Source organism: Petaurus breviceps, unplaced genomic scaffold (genome assembly GCF_028583685.1).
Source record: "Petaurus breviceps papuanus isolate PSGF00001 unplaced genomic scaffold, PetGlider_PUasm1.0 558, whole genome shotgun sequence".
NCBI classification, from domain to species: domain Eukaryota; kingdom Metazoa; phylum Chordata; class Mammalia; order Diprotodontia; family Petauridae; genus Petaurus; species Petaurus breviceps.
In genome coordinates this window covers 5,039,787-5,057,787 of record NW_027186376.1, presented here as the reverse complement: position 1 = coordinate 5,057,787, position 18,001 = coordinate 5,039,787, and the positions used below count along the sequence as shown (strand labels likewise).

The 18,001-nt window shown below is 47.0% G+C and overlaps 1 protein-coding gene across 1 annotated transcript in view; it reads left to right on the top strand.

The window, feature by feature from the left end:
- MOV10L1 (Mov10 like RNA helicase 1) overlaps positions 1–18,001 on the top strand; it is a 62,728-nt gene that overhangs the window by 37,388 nt on the left and 7,339 nt on the right. Inside the window, exons 20-23 of the mRNA XM_069102970.1 lie at positions 1,379–1,478; positions 2,331–2,495; positions 9,352–9,525; positions 10,945–11,094. Of these exons, the coding sequence (XP_068959071.1) occupies positions 1,379–1,478; positions 2,331–2,495; positions 9,352–9,525; positions 10,945–11,094 (589 nt within the window). The remainder of the gene's footprint in view (positions 1–1,378; positions 1,479–2,330; positions 2,496–9,351; positions 9,526–10,944; positions 11,095–18,001) is intronic.

Here is an 18,001-nt window from a genome sequence, read left to right as displayed (position 1 = left end):
ATTAAATAAGAAAAAAAGATGGACTCAAATTTGGAAAGACTTGTTTGAACTCATGCAAAGCGATGTGGGCAGAGCCTGAAGAACAGTTTATTCAGGGATCATAACACTGGATAGAGAAATAATTTTGAAAGATTTAACAGTGATTAATGCAGTATGAGCAGAGTGTCAAAAGACTGAGGAGAAAACATGCTTCTGCCCTTCTGACAGAGAGGATACGTCGACTTGGGGAGGAATGAGACACCCTTCGATCATTGCCAACAATTTGCTTTGCTCAACTCTGAGGATTTGTCACAATGAGGAGTTTAGGGGAGCTTTGTTGTCTGATTTGGAGCAGAAAGGGCTGATCGATTGGTAGTGATGCTAGAAGGAAGGCGTTTGACCAGTGTTAAATGCACAGGAGAGAACAGATAAGACTCGAAAAGATACCAGCAAGAGCTTGGAAACTAACCTGCTGCTTTTGTTGTTGTTTTTTTTTTCTTTTTGGGGGGGGGGAAGGTAGGGCAATTGGGGTTAAGTGACTTGCCCAAGGTCACATGGCTAGTTTTGTGTTTAAGTGTCTGAGGCCGTATTTGAACTCAGGTCCTCCTGACTCCAGGGCTGGTGCTCTATTCGCTGCACCACCTTGCCGTCCCAGTTTTGTTAGTTTTTAAAATAAAAAAGTTAAAATACAATTTACGTTACAGAAATCACAGGTTCATATACATCTGTCTTTCTGTTCTCTATAAGTGGAAATATTTATGTTTTGGTTCATAGTAACAAAAACTAAGAATTACTCTTTTTCAAGTGTTAACTAATCGTTGAAGACTTTAGATGATATCCTCAGTCACTCCCTCTCTGGCTGTGTGCATTTTTTCCATCTTCAAGAATTTCCCTTTAAAATTGTTGAGTGGAATGACAAGTTGTAGGTGTTGGGCATCATCTGAAATTTTAAGCTGGGATTTGTATCATAAGTTGAATGAAATTCTATGAATTCAGAAATTATTTTCAGCTGTAAATTCTATAATCTACTTATTTTGATACAGAGCAGCATTGTTTCCTTTTGCCTGATCACTGGTAATGTTCTCCACATATTTTCCTCCTCTCAGAGATCTGGGAAAGATGATGCCCACTCAGTTAGCCACAGTCCCTGGCTTGGCTCTCCCTAAATATCTCTTGGGGGTGGGGGAACTTAGACAGGAACAATAAAGCGTTTTTGGTTGCATTTTCTCCTCACTTGCTGAAGTTCCCTCCAGAAAGGCTTTGGGCGTGGGTGTAGCCCCACAGGTCACATTTCCCTCCCTGGGGTTTGACTGTATCCAGTAGATTCTTTCAGTCTGTCACTGAACAGTGATGGCTCAGGATCCCAGGAAGTTGATGTCAAGCACGTTTCTTGTTTCAGAATTGGACATTTCACACACGTTTTTGTGGATGAAGCAGGACAGGCAAGCGAGCCAGAATGCCTCATTCCCCTGGGCTTGGTCTCAGAAGTTAATGGCCAGGTAAGGTAGGCTTGGGCGTTTTGTTGTTGTTTACAAAGAAATATGTCCCAAGACGGTATTTTCTTTGGTCACCCAAAATTTAAATGTCGTATGCAACTGCCAGTATAATGTGTCTTTTTTAAATGTGCTAGTGTCACCCCAGTAACCAGCCCAGTAACTAGGGCTGTCCTTTAAATACTTTGTGAAGTGTGAGTCCCGTTTTTTAAAGAGGATAGTTGATGGGAGTGGTGACCATCGGTGCGCACAGGTCTTGTCTGAAGAGGCTGATTGAAGCATGCCACTGAGCACAGAAATGTCCGTAATTCATGATTCTGAAGGCCTCCGGAGTCGCTGAGGCTGCTGATAATCTTGCTTTTTACCCCCTTGGCCTGAAGTCGATTAATTCTGTAAGGCTGCTGGCTCCACTGGTCTGTCGATGGCCACTGCGTCCCATCTGCCTTCCCAGAATCCTCCTTGGGCCTCATCCTGTGACGTTCAGGGAAGTGCTTGCCCCATGTCCTCTGGGGTGGGCCCAGTGCTGTCTCCTCACAGCTTTTATAGGCTTTTGGGGAGTGTGGTGTGTGAGCCTCCCTTGTCAGGGCTTTGCTAAGCCACGATGCCTAGTTAGTAGCAGAAGTTACTAATGATTTTTTTGCCTCCGAAGGTCTTTTCTAAGACACCTTTGACCTGGCCCAGGGTTTTTGCTCTGGGGCAGGCTTCACCACTGACGAGTCGTTGTCATGGTGCTGTTAGTGGGAAGCATCAGACTGTGTGTATGGCACATGTCTGTGTGTGGGGGCCCGAGGAGGCCAGCACCTCATGCACCCACAGAGAAGGAGGGGCTTTGGTGTTCTCGCTGTTTGTGTGTCACAGATCGTGCTGGCCGGAGACCCCATGCAGCTTGGCCCAGTCATCAAGTCCAGACTTGCTCTTGCCTATGGATTGAACGTGTCCATGTTGGAAAGACTCATGTCTCGACCCTTGTATCTGAGAGATGAAAACACCTTTGGTGCTTGTGGATCCTACAATCCGTTGTTGGTAAGTCCAGTGCCAGCTCTCTTTCTTTCCTTTTACAAAGGGGCCATATCCTGGAGACCTGAGTCTGAATCCAGCCTTGGACACTTCCTCGCTAGGTGGCCCTGAGCAAGCCTGGAAGCCTCAGTTTCCTTATCTACTCATGAGGATGGTGGTAGCCCCTGCCTCTCTCTTGGCACTCTAGGAATACCAGCTGCTATTGTGGCCTGATGTCATCGTCATGGACTGCCTTCTCCGGAGGCCTTCCCTGACACTCCCCACTGAGCCCGCCTTTCATCAGACTGCCTGGTCTGTGTGCATTCTGTGTGCGTGCCGCTTAGGTCTGTGCCAGGTACCGCGCCATGGCCTGGCTTCGCCCTCTGCTGGAATGGGCGTAGGCGTTCCTCCCGCTCTTGTTGGCCTCTCCATTTCCCAGCGCACAGCTGGCGATTAACAAATGACACGATCATCATTATCATTTTGACTGTTTGGTGTCCCCGCTGATCATCCAAAGTAATAGTGATTTCATCTGGTTACAGTGAGTTCTCAACAATATTTCTGATTTCTCTTTTTAAAATTTTATTCTTCATCTATTTGTTGTTTGTTTTTAATGTTTACTTTTTTTTAATTTTGAGTTCTAAATTCTTTCCTTCTCTCGCCTTTTCCCCCACTCATTGAGAAGGCAAAAATATGATATCCATTATATATGTGGAGATGTGCAAAACCTATTTCCCTCTTGGCTTCACAGGCTTCCTCCAAATCTACCCCACGTAATGTTGCCTTGACCGTATTGGTTTTCAATAGTACTGCTAATGCTTTTGATGCAACACCATTGGCCATCCAGTCACCCATGTGCAACAGTGATTACATCTTCTAGCAGAACTAACTGCCCCCCGGAACATCGTCTCCGCTTGTGATGGTGCTGTTAAGCAGAACTTACTCGTCTTTCTCCTGCACACTGTCTGCCACATTGAACAGTCAGTTGTGGCCTCGAGGAAAGCCAGGCCACATTCAGATGCCAGCCCAGTGCAAGGATTAGGAGCACAGCTGCCAGCCTGGCCCTTTGCTTCTCTTTCCCTGCTCTATTAGAAGCATCTGATTTCCCCTACTTCGCCGCAGAGTAGCTGAGACTTTGGCCTGGTACAGGTGTTAGGATTGGACGGAGGGTGTTCAGCTGGTGAAAAATACCTCTGATGCTATCTAAAGGAGTTGAGAGCTTCTGTGGAATTTGATTTTTAATTTTAATTGTACATTCAAAATGGAAATGACAGTGAATTTTATTGGAAGAAAAATTAAGATGTTTAAGCCTTATACTTACTGATATACATATGAAAATCTTCCAGTAAATGACAAGATAAAAATAGGTTTTATCATCAAATGATCTGGGCTTGGTTTGAATAGTAGAATTTTTTTAGTAAATCATTAGACAAGTGTTTTAGCTCTTAGTCTGTAGGAAGCTGTGGAGGGTGAGGAGGTTGGGGGTGGGGCAGGAACAAAGGAGTATGGATAGGCCCCACCTCTGCCCCCCCAGAGTTGGGATCCAGTTGGCGCAATAAGATATTCAGAACTGTGTGTGGCGGTTGAATGAGAAGTGGTGGAAATAAGGAACCAGTGCCATCTGCTGTTAAGAGCGGCCTCCCTAGACCCAGAAGCAACGGGCTGGTGTTTGGGGGGGTTTGTTTGTTTTCAGATTATTTGCCTTAGTGTAAACAATAGGAACAGTTGTGCCTAGCAGTTTTGGGGTGCCGCAGAGGCCCCGTCTCTGGCCAGGGACCAGCGGAGAAGCCCCACAGCCTGGAAGTGCATGTCTTCTGTCCCTCTCTGGCTCACCAGTTAGGGAAAGCTTAGGCTTTGGCTCTTGTCCAGGGCTCTCCCAGGGGAAGGAATAAGCTAGTCAGTGTGCAGTGTGAACTAGGTAAGGGGTTACTACACATGAGGAATTCTTAATGCACGTAAGACCCACAGAAGCAGCAGCAACAGGAGTCCTGCTGATGGGCCATGGAGAGGCCGGTGCTTAGAACGTCCAGTCAGGATGGAGCTTACAGAACTATAGACTGAAGGTTTGCACCGTCAGAACAGTTCCCTGCAGACCCAGGGTCTGCTGGCCTACCTGACTGGGGATTGAGGAGCAAAAAATCAAAAGCCTGCCAAAGAAAGAGGTGCAGCGAGGGCTCTGAGCTCCGAGCCCAGGCCCACTTGGGTGCTGCCTCGTGGGCTGGGTGGCAGCTGGGCAACAGCCCCCTTCTAAGCCCTTCCAGAAAGAGGCTGGGCAGTTCTGGCAGGGACTGAAGAAGGGAAGACAGGAGGAACAAAGGGCAGGGGTTTGAAGCTCTTCTTCCCCTCAGTGAACAATGCGCTGATTGCTTCCTCACCTCTGAACGTGAGCCCTGCTTGGGACGACCCCGGTCCATCTCCCAGGTATGCGCCAGGCCCATTCCTAGACACCTCTTTACTATTCTCTTCCTTTCCTGTCCCACAGTAAGCACACAGTTGGTGTTGGAAGTCACTTACAGAAATAAAGGTGATTGAATCAGTCTTAACATCCTTCAGCATTCATCCTTTTGTCCATTCCCAAGCCAGACCTGTATCCCTTTGCTAATGGGATTGCTTCTTCTTGGAGCCAGGGCTGCATCCACTCTCTTCTTCCTGCAGATACAGAATCGAGGGGCCCCAGATAACCCCTAGACCAGTCTCTGCTTGAGCAGGGATTTCCTCTGTAACGTTTGGTAAGGAATGCATCTTCTCCCTCCAGAACTTGAGGGGTCAAGACAATGTATCCCCTGAAAGAGACTGGCCTCTTCTAAGGAGCCGATCATTAGGAAGATTTCTTTTTCTTGAAACGACATCTGCTGTTGCTCTGACCTCTGGAGCCACATGCCAAGTGCCCATGCACATGGCAGCAGGCCAGACGTTTCCCCAGCCATCCAGTCTGCACGGTGCTCTTCTGAACTTGGAGACATTGTGCTAGGTCCCCTGCATGTCAGACTTCAGAGGGGTCCCAGATGCAAAGAGGGGGTTTTGCGGCTGATTTTGTTCATGCAGTAAACATTCTTCTTTCTACCATTCTGAGAGAGGGGGAAGCCAAGCATTATTCCCATTTCACAGATGAGGAAACTGCCGTCGAGGGAAGAGAAGTGCCGGCCTTGCCCCGGTTCTCTCAGAGGTCCTGCCTCCTACTGCTCTCTGGCTCCACTGTGGTGGGTGAAAGTCAGGCCTCTGTTCCTTCAGGGCTTCTCTTCCTGGAGACAGTGACATCTTCTGGCTCTCTTAGTTCCTCAGAAGGCCTGTGTCAAGACTCCCTCACTGTTCCCTTGCTTACCTCAGTTGCAGCTCCTGGTCTTTGGGCAGGTCTTAGCATTATTCTTCTTGGTAGAGTAAATAAAGAAGCAAAATGAAGATCAGGCAATCTGCTTCTCTCATCAGTTACCGCTGCCCCGTTGGCCCTAAAGATCCCTTTGATCTCGTTCTCAACACACTTTTTTAAAAGTCCTTTGTGTCCTAAGGATTGTCACCATCTTCAAGTTGTTCTGAGCGTTTAGGCCATGGGCTCCTCCTTCTTCATGCACAGTCCTTGAAGTCTGTTTTCCTGGAGTCCAGGGTGTAGTGTGCCTGTGAACAGGCCTGGCTTTTCTGTGAGGGATCCCAGCCTCAGATGGAGTGATCACTTCCAAGACCCTCCTCTGTTTTTTTCTTACCTTTTTACTGGTCACAATCACCCTGTCGTTTCCTCCGCTGTTTGAAAATGAAATTATCAGATAGGTTCAGAGTTTGTCCGATGCTCTGATTATAGCACCAAAGGACCTTCAGTGGATATGTCCAGATAATTGAAGTCCTCAGAATCCCAACATGGCATCGTTCAATCGTCAGCCATCTAATCCAGAATGTGCCTAAACAGGAACGCCAGCCGTCGCGGTGTTTAAGGGTCTCCATGCCAGGGTTGCCATCTCTCTTCTGAGGACATCAGCTTTTTCCCCTTTTGGCTGGGTAGCTGGTGGTGTTCGTACACTATAAATACCACTGCATTCTTCCTTGTCCCGCTGGCAAGTTCCCGTAGAAGCTCCATTGGGGAAAGGGCCCAGACCCCCATGGGGACGCCTCTCCCCCTCCCTCCTCCATTAGAATGCAGGCTCCTTGAGGACAGGGACCACATGCTGGAAGAAACATTCCGCTGTCCCACCCTACCATGTGTTGCTGGTTTCTCCATGCAAGTTCAGGCTTTTAATATGTAATGCTACCGCACAGCACTTCTAATGGATTCTCTTAACTTTTGAATGAAGGTGTGCCCTTCTGTTGCCATATTCTGGTGGGTCCCCTTGTGCCAGGGCTCTAGTGGGTCCTGTATCAGGGAGACTCACGTTTGTGTGCAGGCTCTGAGCCCGAGGAGTTTAAGGACTCTTCCTTTCTTCCCTTGGCTGTTTTCTCCTGGGAGCTCATGCTTCCTGTCAGGAGATCCTCTGAAAGTGTCGCATCTGCTACTCTCTTGCTTCCGATGGGCAGCTTTCCCCTCCCCCTCTCATTTTCCCTTTAAAGCTCTCTGGTTTAGGTCGTTTTCACCAGACTTCGTGAGACACGCTTCCTCCCTGACCAAGAGCATATCACTTCTTTTGTGGTACAGAGATCAAGGTCCCATCCCCGTGTGCTGACTAATGCACACATTTACTTCCCAAATCACCAGTCTGTCCTGAAGCCCTTCTGAGCAACTCCCCTGAGGGCTTCACTTTCCCTCCCTCACAAGCATTTGTCTCCTGCCTGAATCACCAGAAGTAAATAATAGGCTAGCAGGGTTGACCCTTCTAGCTGTTCACAGAGTAACGGATTTCAGGCAGTTCGTACCAATCTCAAAAGCAGAGCCCTGACACATTTGGCAGAGGCCTGATCTGCAGGAACCCTTTCCTGCTCCCTGCTGGTTCTCTCCCTCTGTCCGGTACTCGTGACCTGTAAGGGGTGTTTGTAAGTGTGCCTCTCTTGTTTTTTATGAAGAAGTTGTCATCCTGTTGTGTGAACACCACCATCAAAACCAGTGAACTGTTCTCTTTGCCATGGCACCAAGGTGGCAGTGTACAGACAGCACCAGGGAGACCCGACCTCAGATCCGGCCCCAGACACCAGCGGGGTGGCCCTGCCTGGGCAAGGCACTGAACCTTTGTCTGTTAAAGGGGCTTATAATAGCACCCTTCTGCCAGGCTTGTTCTGCAGCTCAGACGAGGTCATTTTAGAACATGCATTGCAAGCCCCAAAGTGCTAACTAAATGCTAGTTATAATTGTTATCATCAGTAATGTCACATTGTACCTAATATGCTAGAGAGACAGCACACCACCTGTCTGTACCTGTGTCTAGCACCTGGCAGCCTTTCTCCCGCCAGCCCCTGCACATTCCTAATGTCCTCTGGGGGAGGGAACCAGAGACAGCAAAGGGGAGTCGAGAAAGAGGAGGATGTAGGACTAATGAGAGTTTCCTTGGGTCTCAAACCAGGCCTTCTCCAGCTTGGTCCTGGGCAGGTCATTCACCCATCCTCAGCTGCACTTTCCTCATCTGTGAAATGGGAATAATGATATTTGGCTCCTCCACCTCTCAGAGTAGTGGAACTCAGAAAGGAATAATGCTAAGGAATTTTTTGTGTTGAATTGAATCCCTCCCAGAAGTTTTAAACATCATTGTAAAGAAAAAGAAAAAAAACCCAAGCTACTTGTTCTTACAGAGTCCAGCCTCTGCCTTATCTCTGTTAGGGAGCTCCAGGGAGTCACTGGCATCTTGTTATCCCACTCCCCTCCTTCCCTGCCCCCTCAGGTTAGCTTTCCTCAGTGCATCAAGTTATTTTTCTTCAGTGTTTTGCCTTTAATGCATTTGTTTAATGCTTTTAAAAAAAAACTTATTCTCTCTCACATCATGGAAAGATAATCTTCCATCCCTTTGAATTTCCATAATAGGAGGACTACCCTGTTTTGATGTGAACATAATTGGTATTTGACACTAGGTGCAGAAACACAAACATGTATCATGTTCCCAGCAGGTCTCTGGACAATCCCCTCTGCCTTCTCTCCTTGCTGCTGGCTCTTGGGCCCTACTCACTTGGCTGCTTGCTGCTTACATCATCAGTGAGGGTCCCCGGGGAGGTTTGGTGAGGAGGCTGGCAGCTTTGGCTGCTGTGGACATTGGCCTACCTGTCTCCTCCTTAATTGGACCTTGAGCCATAGTTTACAGCATCCTCCCAAAACCTACAAGCAAACGGAGGTATCAGTAGGGGGGCTTGGAGCTGGCCTTTCCTTCAGACCAATGAGATGCTGCTGCCGTCACAGCCTCTGCCCAGATCAAAAGGCTTCTATTCTTGCTTAGATCAGAGTACTCAGCAGAGGTACCCGGTGAAGCTAGTCTGCAGCCCAGTCAGTGGGTTTGGTTTGTCCTCCTGCAGACCCCTCCTAATTCAGAAAGTCTCGGGAACCTCCCTTGATGACACATCTGTTCCCTAGGGAAGACCCTCAGAGAACAGAGTGACCTCGGGAGATGTGCTTGCATCCTCCCTGAGAATGGGACGGGGCCTCTGCCCCTTCAGGCTGCCAGGCTGCGGTCAGTAGGAAGTTTTCCTTCATGTTGAGCCGCGTCTCCCTCTTGGTTTCCGCCCCTTGCACCTGGTTCTGCCTCCTCATATCAAACTGAACAAGGCTCTTATATCGGTAGGCCTTTGGTTGTGTCATGCCGTGTGTAAAACTGAAAATAACTTTGTATTCAAGAGATTACTTGGACAAACGGTTTAAAAGCAGTCTTGTTTTCCACTAAGATTATTAAAAGAAAGTTTGGAGCTAAAACTGCTATTTCAGAAAACTTTCCTGTGCATATAGAGTTTGACTTTACTGACATCTTTGGGATCTCGTTTTTTACAGGTTACAAAGCTTGTGAAGAACTACAGGTCCCATTCTGCATTGCTTTCATTGCCCTCTAAGCTCTTTTACTACAAAGAACTGGAATTCTGCGCTGATACCAAAGTTGTCAACTCCTTTTTGGGTTGGGACAAATTACCCAAGAAAGGCTTCCCTCTGGTTTTCCATGGCATTAGGGTAGGTTTGGGGGAAAAAAGATCCTCAGCCTTCAGTGAGAACAGCAGAGGGGGCATTGGGGAGGAAGCTGCCTTGGCCACGGTGTCTTTACGGGGTAGATGTCCTCTTGTATGGCTGGGATGACATTCGGCTGAGCAAAAATGACTTCAGCCAGTGTGGTAAACTCGCTCTGTGTGCACAGTCCTGAACTTGCATGCTTGTGCTCTGCACATAGCGGGTCCAGCTCTGCAGCAGGTACAGACGTTGAGAACCAAGCCAGCCCTCCCAGAAAGCGCAGTTGTGATTGCTGTGCTTGTGCAGTCACAGGAGGAGTTCTAACAGAGGCTCAGGGGCCCCTGCCCTCTCCCCTAGGATGGTGGAGGAGGGTTTTCTACCTGGAACTCGGACTCCAAGACCCTTCTGAGTGAAGCTTTTACGGTGCTGAGAGTTCTGAGAGAGAAGACAAGATTAGATTCTACTCCCGAAATCATTTGTTAAGCACCAGCTGTGTACTAGACACAGGGCTAAGCACAATGGATAGAAAGACAAACTGAAAAAATGGGCCCGACCCTCAGAACTTACATTATTCTCAGGGCATAAAACACGTATAAACGGGTTAGGTGCGTTCATGATCACTTGGGAAGGGAAAAAATACTGATAAGTGAGGGGACCAGAAAAAGCCACTTGTTCTTAAACCCGTTTATAGATGGAGAGACTGAGGCTGAGAAGTTTTGACTGGTTGTCATACAGCTGGCAAGGCTGAGTCTTGAATGAAGCCAGGGATCCTGAGCTATAGTGGCAAGGAAAGGGAGCATCCCAGGCCTAGGCAGAGAAGCTGCCAGAAGCAGCTGTGGTGGAGAAGGTGCCTACCACCTCCACCTGTACCACCACCACCTGCCACTCTAGGGCCAGCCAGCCTCAGCCTCCGGAACGACACTCGGGAGGCCGCAGGGGCCACCACACCTTACTTCAGATGGTGGCTGGCCCAGGATCCTGAGCCTGAGCACTCCAGGAAAAGCAGTGGCTTTTGCACCTGCTTCCAGCCCTTGCAGCCATCGCTGAGGAGAAAAGCTCTGGTGGGCAAAGGGCCCACCAATTCTGCCCATGGAGCTCAGCCCTCAGCCCGCAGGCTCCTCAGGCTCTCTTCTGTAGCAGCAGATGATGGCTGTGAGTATACTCACCAGCTGAGAGTGGAAAAAGGGAAGGCAGGCCAGGACAGGAGCAGGATGTAAGCGCTGTGAAGTGACTGGTCTGGACTGCTGCCTGGGGCTTCTTTGCCCCAAAGAGGCCTGGGTTTGGTGAGTGCCCTGGATGTAAAGGGCATGCTTCAGCCAGGAGACCACACTGCAGGCTTACCTAAGATCCCACAGAAGGGGTCCTTGGGATGTTTTGGGGCACTGGTCACATTGTTCTTCCTGAAGCTTTTACCTTCTAATTTAGGGCACTGAAACCCGTGAAGGAAGAAGTCCCTCCTGGTTCAATCCAGCGGAAGCAGTCCAAGTAATGCGCTATTGCTGTCTCCTTACGAAACACATCTGCAGCGTTGTGTCAGTGATGGACATTGGTGTGATCACCCCCTATAGGAAGCAGGTATGAGCTGCCTTTCTAGGGCTCCTGAATCTTCAGGCTCTCAAGAAGTCCCTGCCTCCAGTCTCCTTCTGGTCAGTCCCTGAAGAAGAAATAGCCCTTCCCCCTGGCCCAGCTGAGTGGTCCTCTTATCTCCAACACCTGCTGGTCCTGTGCCACCAGCCACGTGCAGGGATGGTCACACACTAGATCTGGCTGTTACACGTTGTGCTACCTCTTCTTACACTTCCCTCTTACAGAGACCTTTGGTCCCTGAATGCTCAGGACCTTCTCAGGCTGTTACTCCTGCTGTGGCTGCCCTCTCCTCTCTCTTCAGCCATTTCTTCTGTGCTCCTGGACAGCTTGACCCCCTCCTCTGTGTTGTCCAGCCTCAGCCCCAGGTCACTCTTGCCGTCCCCCTTCTCTGCCTCTGAGCTGCTGAACATGCAGCCGATGTGTCGCAGATCCATGTTGTCTTGCCTCCCCTTCCCTACCTCCATCCACGGGAGCTCTCCACATCTTTTCCTTTCTGATGTCCGCCATGCCTTTTCCTCCCACCTTCCCTCTCCCAGCCGAGAACTCGTGTCTCTTGGCCATTCTCTGCAGCCCGTCCCGGGGCCCTTCTTTCCAGAGCAGCCCCGCTGCCTGGGCACTTGGTCCCAGCCCCTCTCGTCTTCTCCACAAGACTGTATCTGTGCTCATTCCCCTTCTCTAAGCTGCAGGTTGTCCTGCCAGCAAGTTCCTTCCCTGCCCCCTTCAGTTGTCGCTGCTGTTGTTCAGTCGTGTGACTCTTTGTGACCACATTTGGGATCTTCTTGGCAAAGATGCTGGAATGGTTTACCATTTCCTTCTCCAGCTCATTTTCCAGATGAGGAAATTCAGGTAAACGGTGAAATTATTTGCCCAGGGTCATACAGCTAGTATCTTAAAGCCAGATTTGAACTCAGATCTTCCTGATTCCAGGCTCAGCCCTCTATCCCCTGTGCCACCTAGCTGCCCTAATTGCCTTCAGACAAATCTACAGTGCCATCATCCGTAAAAAACTGGCTAGATAGACCCTTCCATCCCCTCAAACCTCAGTCCTCGATCTCTCCTCCCTTTCTTAGACACCTTGGGAAGAGCTGCCTCCTCTTCCTCTCAGATCTGCCTTCTGACTGATCACTCTCTGAAGCTGCTCTCACCAGAGTCACCAGTGATTTCTTACTGACCAGATCTGATGGTCTTTTCTTAATTGTCCTCCTTCTCAATTCTGCTACTGCATGTGACACTGGAGGTTGCCCTGTCTTCTTGGACTGTCTTTGTTCTCTGAGCTCCCATGACACTGCTCTCTCCTGACAGCTCTTCTGCTGACTCGTCATCCGCTGTGCCCTCTTCCTTTGTCCTGTCTCTCAGTGAGCTTGTTGGCTCCCGTGGGTCTAAGTGCGGAGAGTTCACATCTATGTATTCCCCAAAGCTTCAGGCCTATATTTCAAAGTGCATGCTCTAAAGACTTATTGAACTCAACATGTCTAAAGTAGAACTTAATATCTTCTCCACCTAAACATTCCCTTCTTCTGTTTCTGCGAGGGACCACGATCTTTCTGGTGCCTTAGACTGAGTAGCTCTTTCCTCTCCTCACTCACGTATCCAGTCAATTGCCACCGTTTGCCATTTCCTCCCCCACACCATCCCTAACACGCCTTCTCTCTACTCGCACGGCTACCGCCTTCCGATTGCCTCATCTCTCCCACTCTGGTCCTTTCAGCACACTGACAGCAAGTGACTTTGGTACTCAGCTAGCTTCCTATTAATTACCTCTAGGATAAAATATAAACTCCTCTACAGCTGGACCCCAACTTCTCTGTCTAGCCTCAAAGGACATTGCTTACACATGCACGCACACACACACCCACTCTGTGGAGCCTGCCCAGACTGACCTTCTCTCTTCCTCACTCATACCATTCCATCTCCCTTCCCAGTGTCCCAAGCCTGGAATGTGTCCTTCCTTAGCTCCACCTCAGAATCCCTCTCTTCTTCTGAGATGCAGCTCATACAACTATCTTCTGCATGAAAGCTTTCCTGATCTCAACTGCTAGTGCCCCCTTTCCAGTCTACCGTGTATTTGACTGCTTTGTAGATAAATATAGAGAAATGTATTAATTTCACATTTAGGCAGTGAATGCTTACATTATACCTAACAGCTCATGTGTAACCCCTTTAACTATTAAACTTAAAAATTTTCCAGTCTCTGATGGCTTTTTCTTCATTTCTCTCTCACAACCCCTTCAAATCAAGCAGCTGCCCCACCATTCTAATCGAACTACTTTCTCTCAAGGCTCTCATTACACTACATTGACCTTTTTTCCCTGTTCTCAGACGCTCTGATCTCTGCTCCTTTTGATATTACTAATCCCCTGTTCTGTAGGATGGTCTCTTTTTGGCTTAAGGGAGACCACACTCTTCCTGATTCTCCTTATACCTAACAGTACCTTCTCATCGTTTTCTGGAGCACTTATTTAGATCATTCATTCCTCAATAGGTCCCTTCTTGACCATTTTCTGTAGATATACTCTTGCTTATTCCCTACCATGGCTTAAACTACCACTTCTTTGTGTCTAATCCCTACATTTGTATCCTTCATCCCTGTGTGTTCTTTGAGCTCCAAACCCTTATCTCCAACTGCTTTTAAGAGACCACCCTGGCGCTGTAACATTTCAAGCTCATCCTTTACCTTGCCACAGAAGGGAAAGGCAGTAGGGACCAGAAGTAGCCTCCTACAGACTGTATTTGTAAGATTGGATTGGTTTACCAAAGAAAACAGATAAAGGTGAACAGTGTAGCCAGTAGAGGGGCTATGATGTGGAGAGAGTGGAAGTCATGGTGAGAACAGAGAAAAGATGGATTGGAAAAGGATTGTCTTCAAATGAAGGAATTTTAGAATGTGTGAGGACAAAAATCAAATACTTTAGAGTGTTGACAAGATTTCATGTTTTGCCTAGGCATAAGCTATGGGAATGGTGCAGATTAAGGAACTGGAAGCTAGAGTATTTGAGAGGTCATCGTATGTGTGTGGGAAGGAGGAGGAAAGATTGTGAGGCAGATCCTGAGCTCACAAAGGGATGAGAGCATCTGGGGTTCAGTGACAATCAGCAGGCTCTTTGGTCTTTACTTCTGGGTCAGAGCACAGAACAACGGGCACTCTGTCCTGTTTGAGCCAGAGAGGCCAGCTCTTTTCCTCATGTTGACTGATTGCTGTAGCGTTCTCTTCACCTGGTATGCAGTACAGAACATCTTGTGTTCTCATGAACTCTGCCAATTCCTTTTTGTCTCCTTAAGGAGATACTAATCCCTGGGTTGGGTTAGCTCTCTAAGAAGGCAGGAACAGTGTGGTCCAGAGTGTGTTGGCCATTCCTAACTTGGTGCTAGATGTGCGAAGGGGAAGTGCCTGTCAAATGGGGAGCCTTCTTAAGAGATCACCTGGAGATCGTGAAAGACTCTGGAAACTGCCTTCATTCTTCACAGCCTTTGACAGCCATCCCCCTTCTCTCAGGGAGCCCTCCTGAGTTGGCTTCCTCCTCCTTCTCTTTATGCTTGTATTTCAGCATCACTTAGCCCTTTATTGTCAGGCTTGTCCTTGGTTGAGTATTTTCGAATAATTTTTGGTGCCTTGATGTTTTCGTGAGGGAGAATGTAATTAACAGATGACTCAAGTCAGTAATAGAGCCTGAATTTTGATGCACTAGCCAGAGTTTGTACTAGTAAGCTACAGCAGAGGCAAAATTTGAGTTCTTGTATGGAGGGGAGGGTGCCCAAAGTTTGATGTAGTCATAGAAAATCAAGCATGATGACCACAACAGTGGAAAGTGGAAAGAACAGCCACCCCAAAACAATCACAGAGAATGTTGCAAAATTACAGATAACAAGCATGGCCTCATAAAAGAGGTAGAAGACATCTCCCCTCCACAACTTTTAAGAGGAAGGTCTGTGGGTATGGAATATTGCATATATTTTCAGACTTTTTCAATATATAGATCAATTTTGCCAATTTTTTCTTTTTTATTCTTTAAAAAATATTGCTGTATGGGCTGAATTTCTAGAAGGAATAAGGAGAAATGCAGGAAGAAATCATTTTGATAAAAACAAAAAAATCAAAAGAAATCACAAAGAGTAGATAACAAGAAGTAATAGTTTGTTAACATGCAGTGATCCTTCTAGAAGCATGAACCTTTTCTCTGAGCAATGATTAGGGCTTTTGTAGAGCTTTGAATATCTCAGCCCAGGAAGAAGACAGGTCGGGAGCTCCCTGTGAAAAAGACCCCTGAACGAGGGAAGAGAAGCTTTCTTTCTCCCGTTGGTCAGGATGTCTAACAGTGGAACTACTTGCCTAGGAGACACCCCATCCAGCCGTTGGGGAGTCACTTCTAGAGAGTTAAAGGAACAGTTGAGGGAGCAGACACAGACTGCAGATAGATTTAGATACAGAAAAGGAGTCACTTAGGGGAGCAAGGAAGCTCAAGGAGCAGGGCCTCTAGGAATTGAAATGAGCCAGCTCTAGAAACAAGGGAAAGCTAGCCCTGGCAGTTGAGAGTGAAGTTGTAGGGAGGAGCAGATTCTAAGAGCCTAGCTGAGCAACCTTTGCAGCAGAGACATTGTGCTGAGCTAGGAAATTGTCAGGACTTCACTGCGAGGTAGTAGCTGAGCCAAGATGGCAGCATAGAGGCAGGAGTTCCCTGGACTCTTCAACATTCACCTCTAAACAACTTTAAAATAACTCCTCAGATCTGATTTGGGAGTGGCAGAGCCAACGAAAGGGGGGAGGGGCAGGGTGAAACAGTTTTTCAGCCCAAGGTCAGCAGAAAAGGTCTGTCGTGTAGGGGTGATGGTTGGGCCCAGAGCACAGGGCAAGCCAAGCTGCAGCCACACCAGCAGCAGGCCTTGGAGTAGCAATTTCAAGAGCTCTCAGCTCACATGTGGTAAGGGGATCAGACAGTTGGTCAGAAAGAGATTACAGGGGTTGGCACTGGGTTCAGGACCCTGTTACATTGCCCTTAGCAGTTCCGGGTCACAGTTCTGGGGCAAAAAGGAGCACTGACACTGGCAGTTGTGAGGGGACTAAGTCTTTTTCTGGGTAAAGACGTAGGGCAGGAGAGCAGTGAGCACACACACCTCTCCTTACATCATACTACCTTGGAAACATTGAAAACTTACAGACCACTCCCCCCCACCCACAAGAACTAGCTCTGAAAGCAGTGACACAAAAAAACCTGAAGCTTGGGACAGTGCCCCACGCCACCTGGGCAGCAGAGCCCAACGTTAACACAAAGTTCAGAGGCAAGAAAGAGACTGGGAAAACTAGTGAACAGCAAGAACAACAAAAAAAGAACCTGACCATAAAAAGTTAAGATCAAGACACAAACTCCAGAAGAAGATAACAGTGTGAAAACTTTCTCAAATAAAGCATCAAAGGAACAAGAAAGGTGAATTGTACATAAGCCCAATAAGAGTTCTAGAAGATCTCAAATATAATTTTAAAAATCAAATAGGAGAGAGAGAGGTGAAGTTAGGAAATGAAATGAGAGTGATGCAAGAAAATTATGAAGAGAGTAAAGAGTTTGGTAAAAGAGCCACAAAAAAAAGTACTGAAGAAAATAACATTAAAAAAGAGAATTAACCAAATGGTTAAAAAAAAAAACACACACACACAGAAGTCCACTAAAAAGAACTCCTTAAAAAGTAGAACTGGACAAATGGAAAAAGAGGTGCAAAAGCCAACTAAAGAAATTAATTCCTTAAAAATTAGAGTTGGGCAAGTGGAAGCTAGTAACTCCATGAGACATCAAGTAGCAATAAAACAAAGTCAAAAGAGTGAAAAAATGGAAGAAAATGGGAAATATCTCATTGTAAAAACAAGTGACATAGAAAATAAATCGAGGGGCAGCTAGGTGGCACAGTGAAGTGACTAAAGCGCCAGCCCCAGAGTCAGGAGGACCCGAGTTCAGTTCTAGCCTCAGACACTTAACACCCACACAAAATAACTAGCCATTGTAACCTTGGGCAAGTTACTTAACCCCAGTTGCCTCCAAAAAGGAAAAAAAAAGAAATCGAGCCAAGATTATTTAAGAATTATTGTACTACCTGAAAGCGATGATCAAAAAAAAAAAAAAAAGAACCTAGACATCATATTTTAAGAAATTATAAAGGAAGACTTCTCTGATATTCTAGAACCAGAGGGTAAAACAGAAATTGACACCACCAGTCACCCAAATCACACAAAATAGATCCCTAAATGAAAAATTCCAAGAATATTATAAGCCAAATTCCAGATTTCCATATCAAGGGAAAAATATTGCAAGCAGCCAGAAAGAAACAATTCATATATCATGGTGTTAGGGTCAGACAAGATTTGCCAGCTTCCACATTGAAAGACCAGAGGGTTTGGAAAATTATATTCTGGAAGGCAAAGAAGATAGGATTACAACCAAGAATCACCTACCCATCAAAACTGAGTATAAACCTTTTGGGGGGTGGGAGGGGAAATTATCTCACAAAAGAGGTAAAAAGAAGAGCTTTTACTGTGGAGAGGAAAATGAGGTGGTGGCAGGCAACATTTTGAACTTTAATTCTTATCGGAATTTGCTCAGAGAATAACACTCAGTTGGCTACAGAAATCTCATCTCCACTACAGGGAAGTAGGAAGGGAAAGGGATAAGGAGGGCAGCAAATAGAAGGGACAGTAGATTAAAGGAGGCAATAGTCAGAAGCAAAATGAACTTACAGGAGGGACAGGGTAAAAAGAAGGTTAAATGGGAAAAAATAGAATGGAAAGAAATACACAGTAATCATAAATGTGAATGTGACTGGGATAAACCCTTCCATAAAATGGAAGCAAATAGCAGAATGGAATAGAAACCAGAATCTGACTATATATATATATATATATATATATATATAT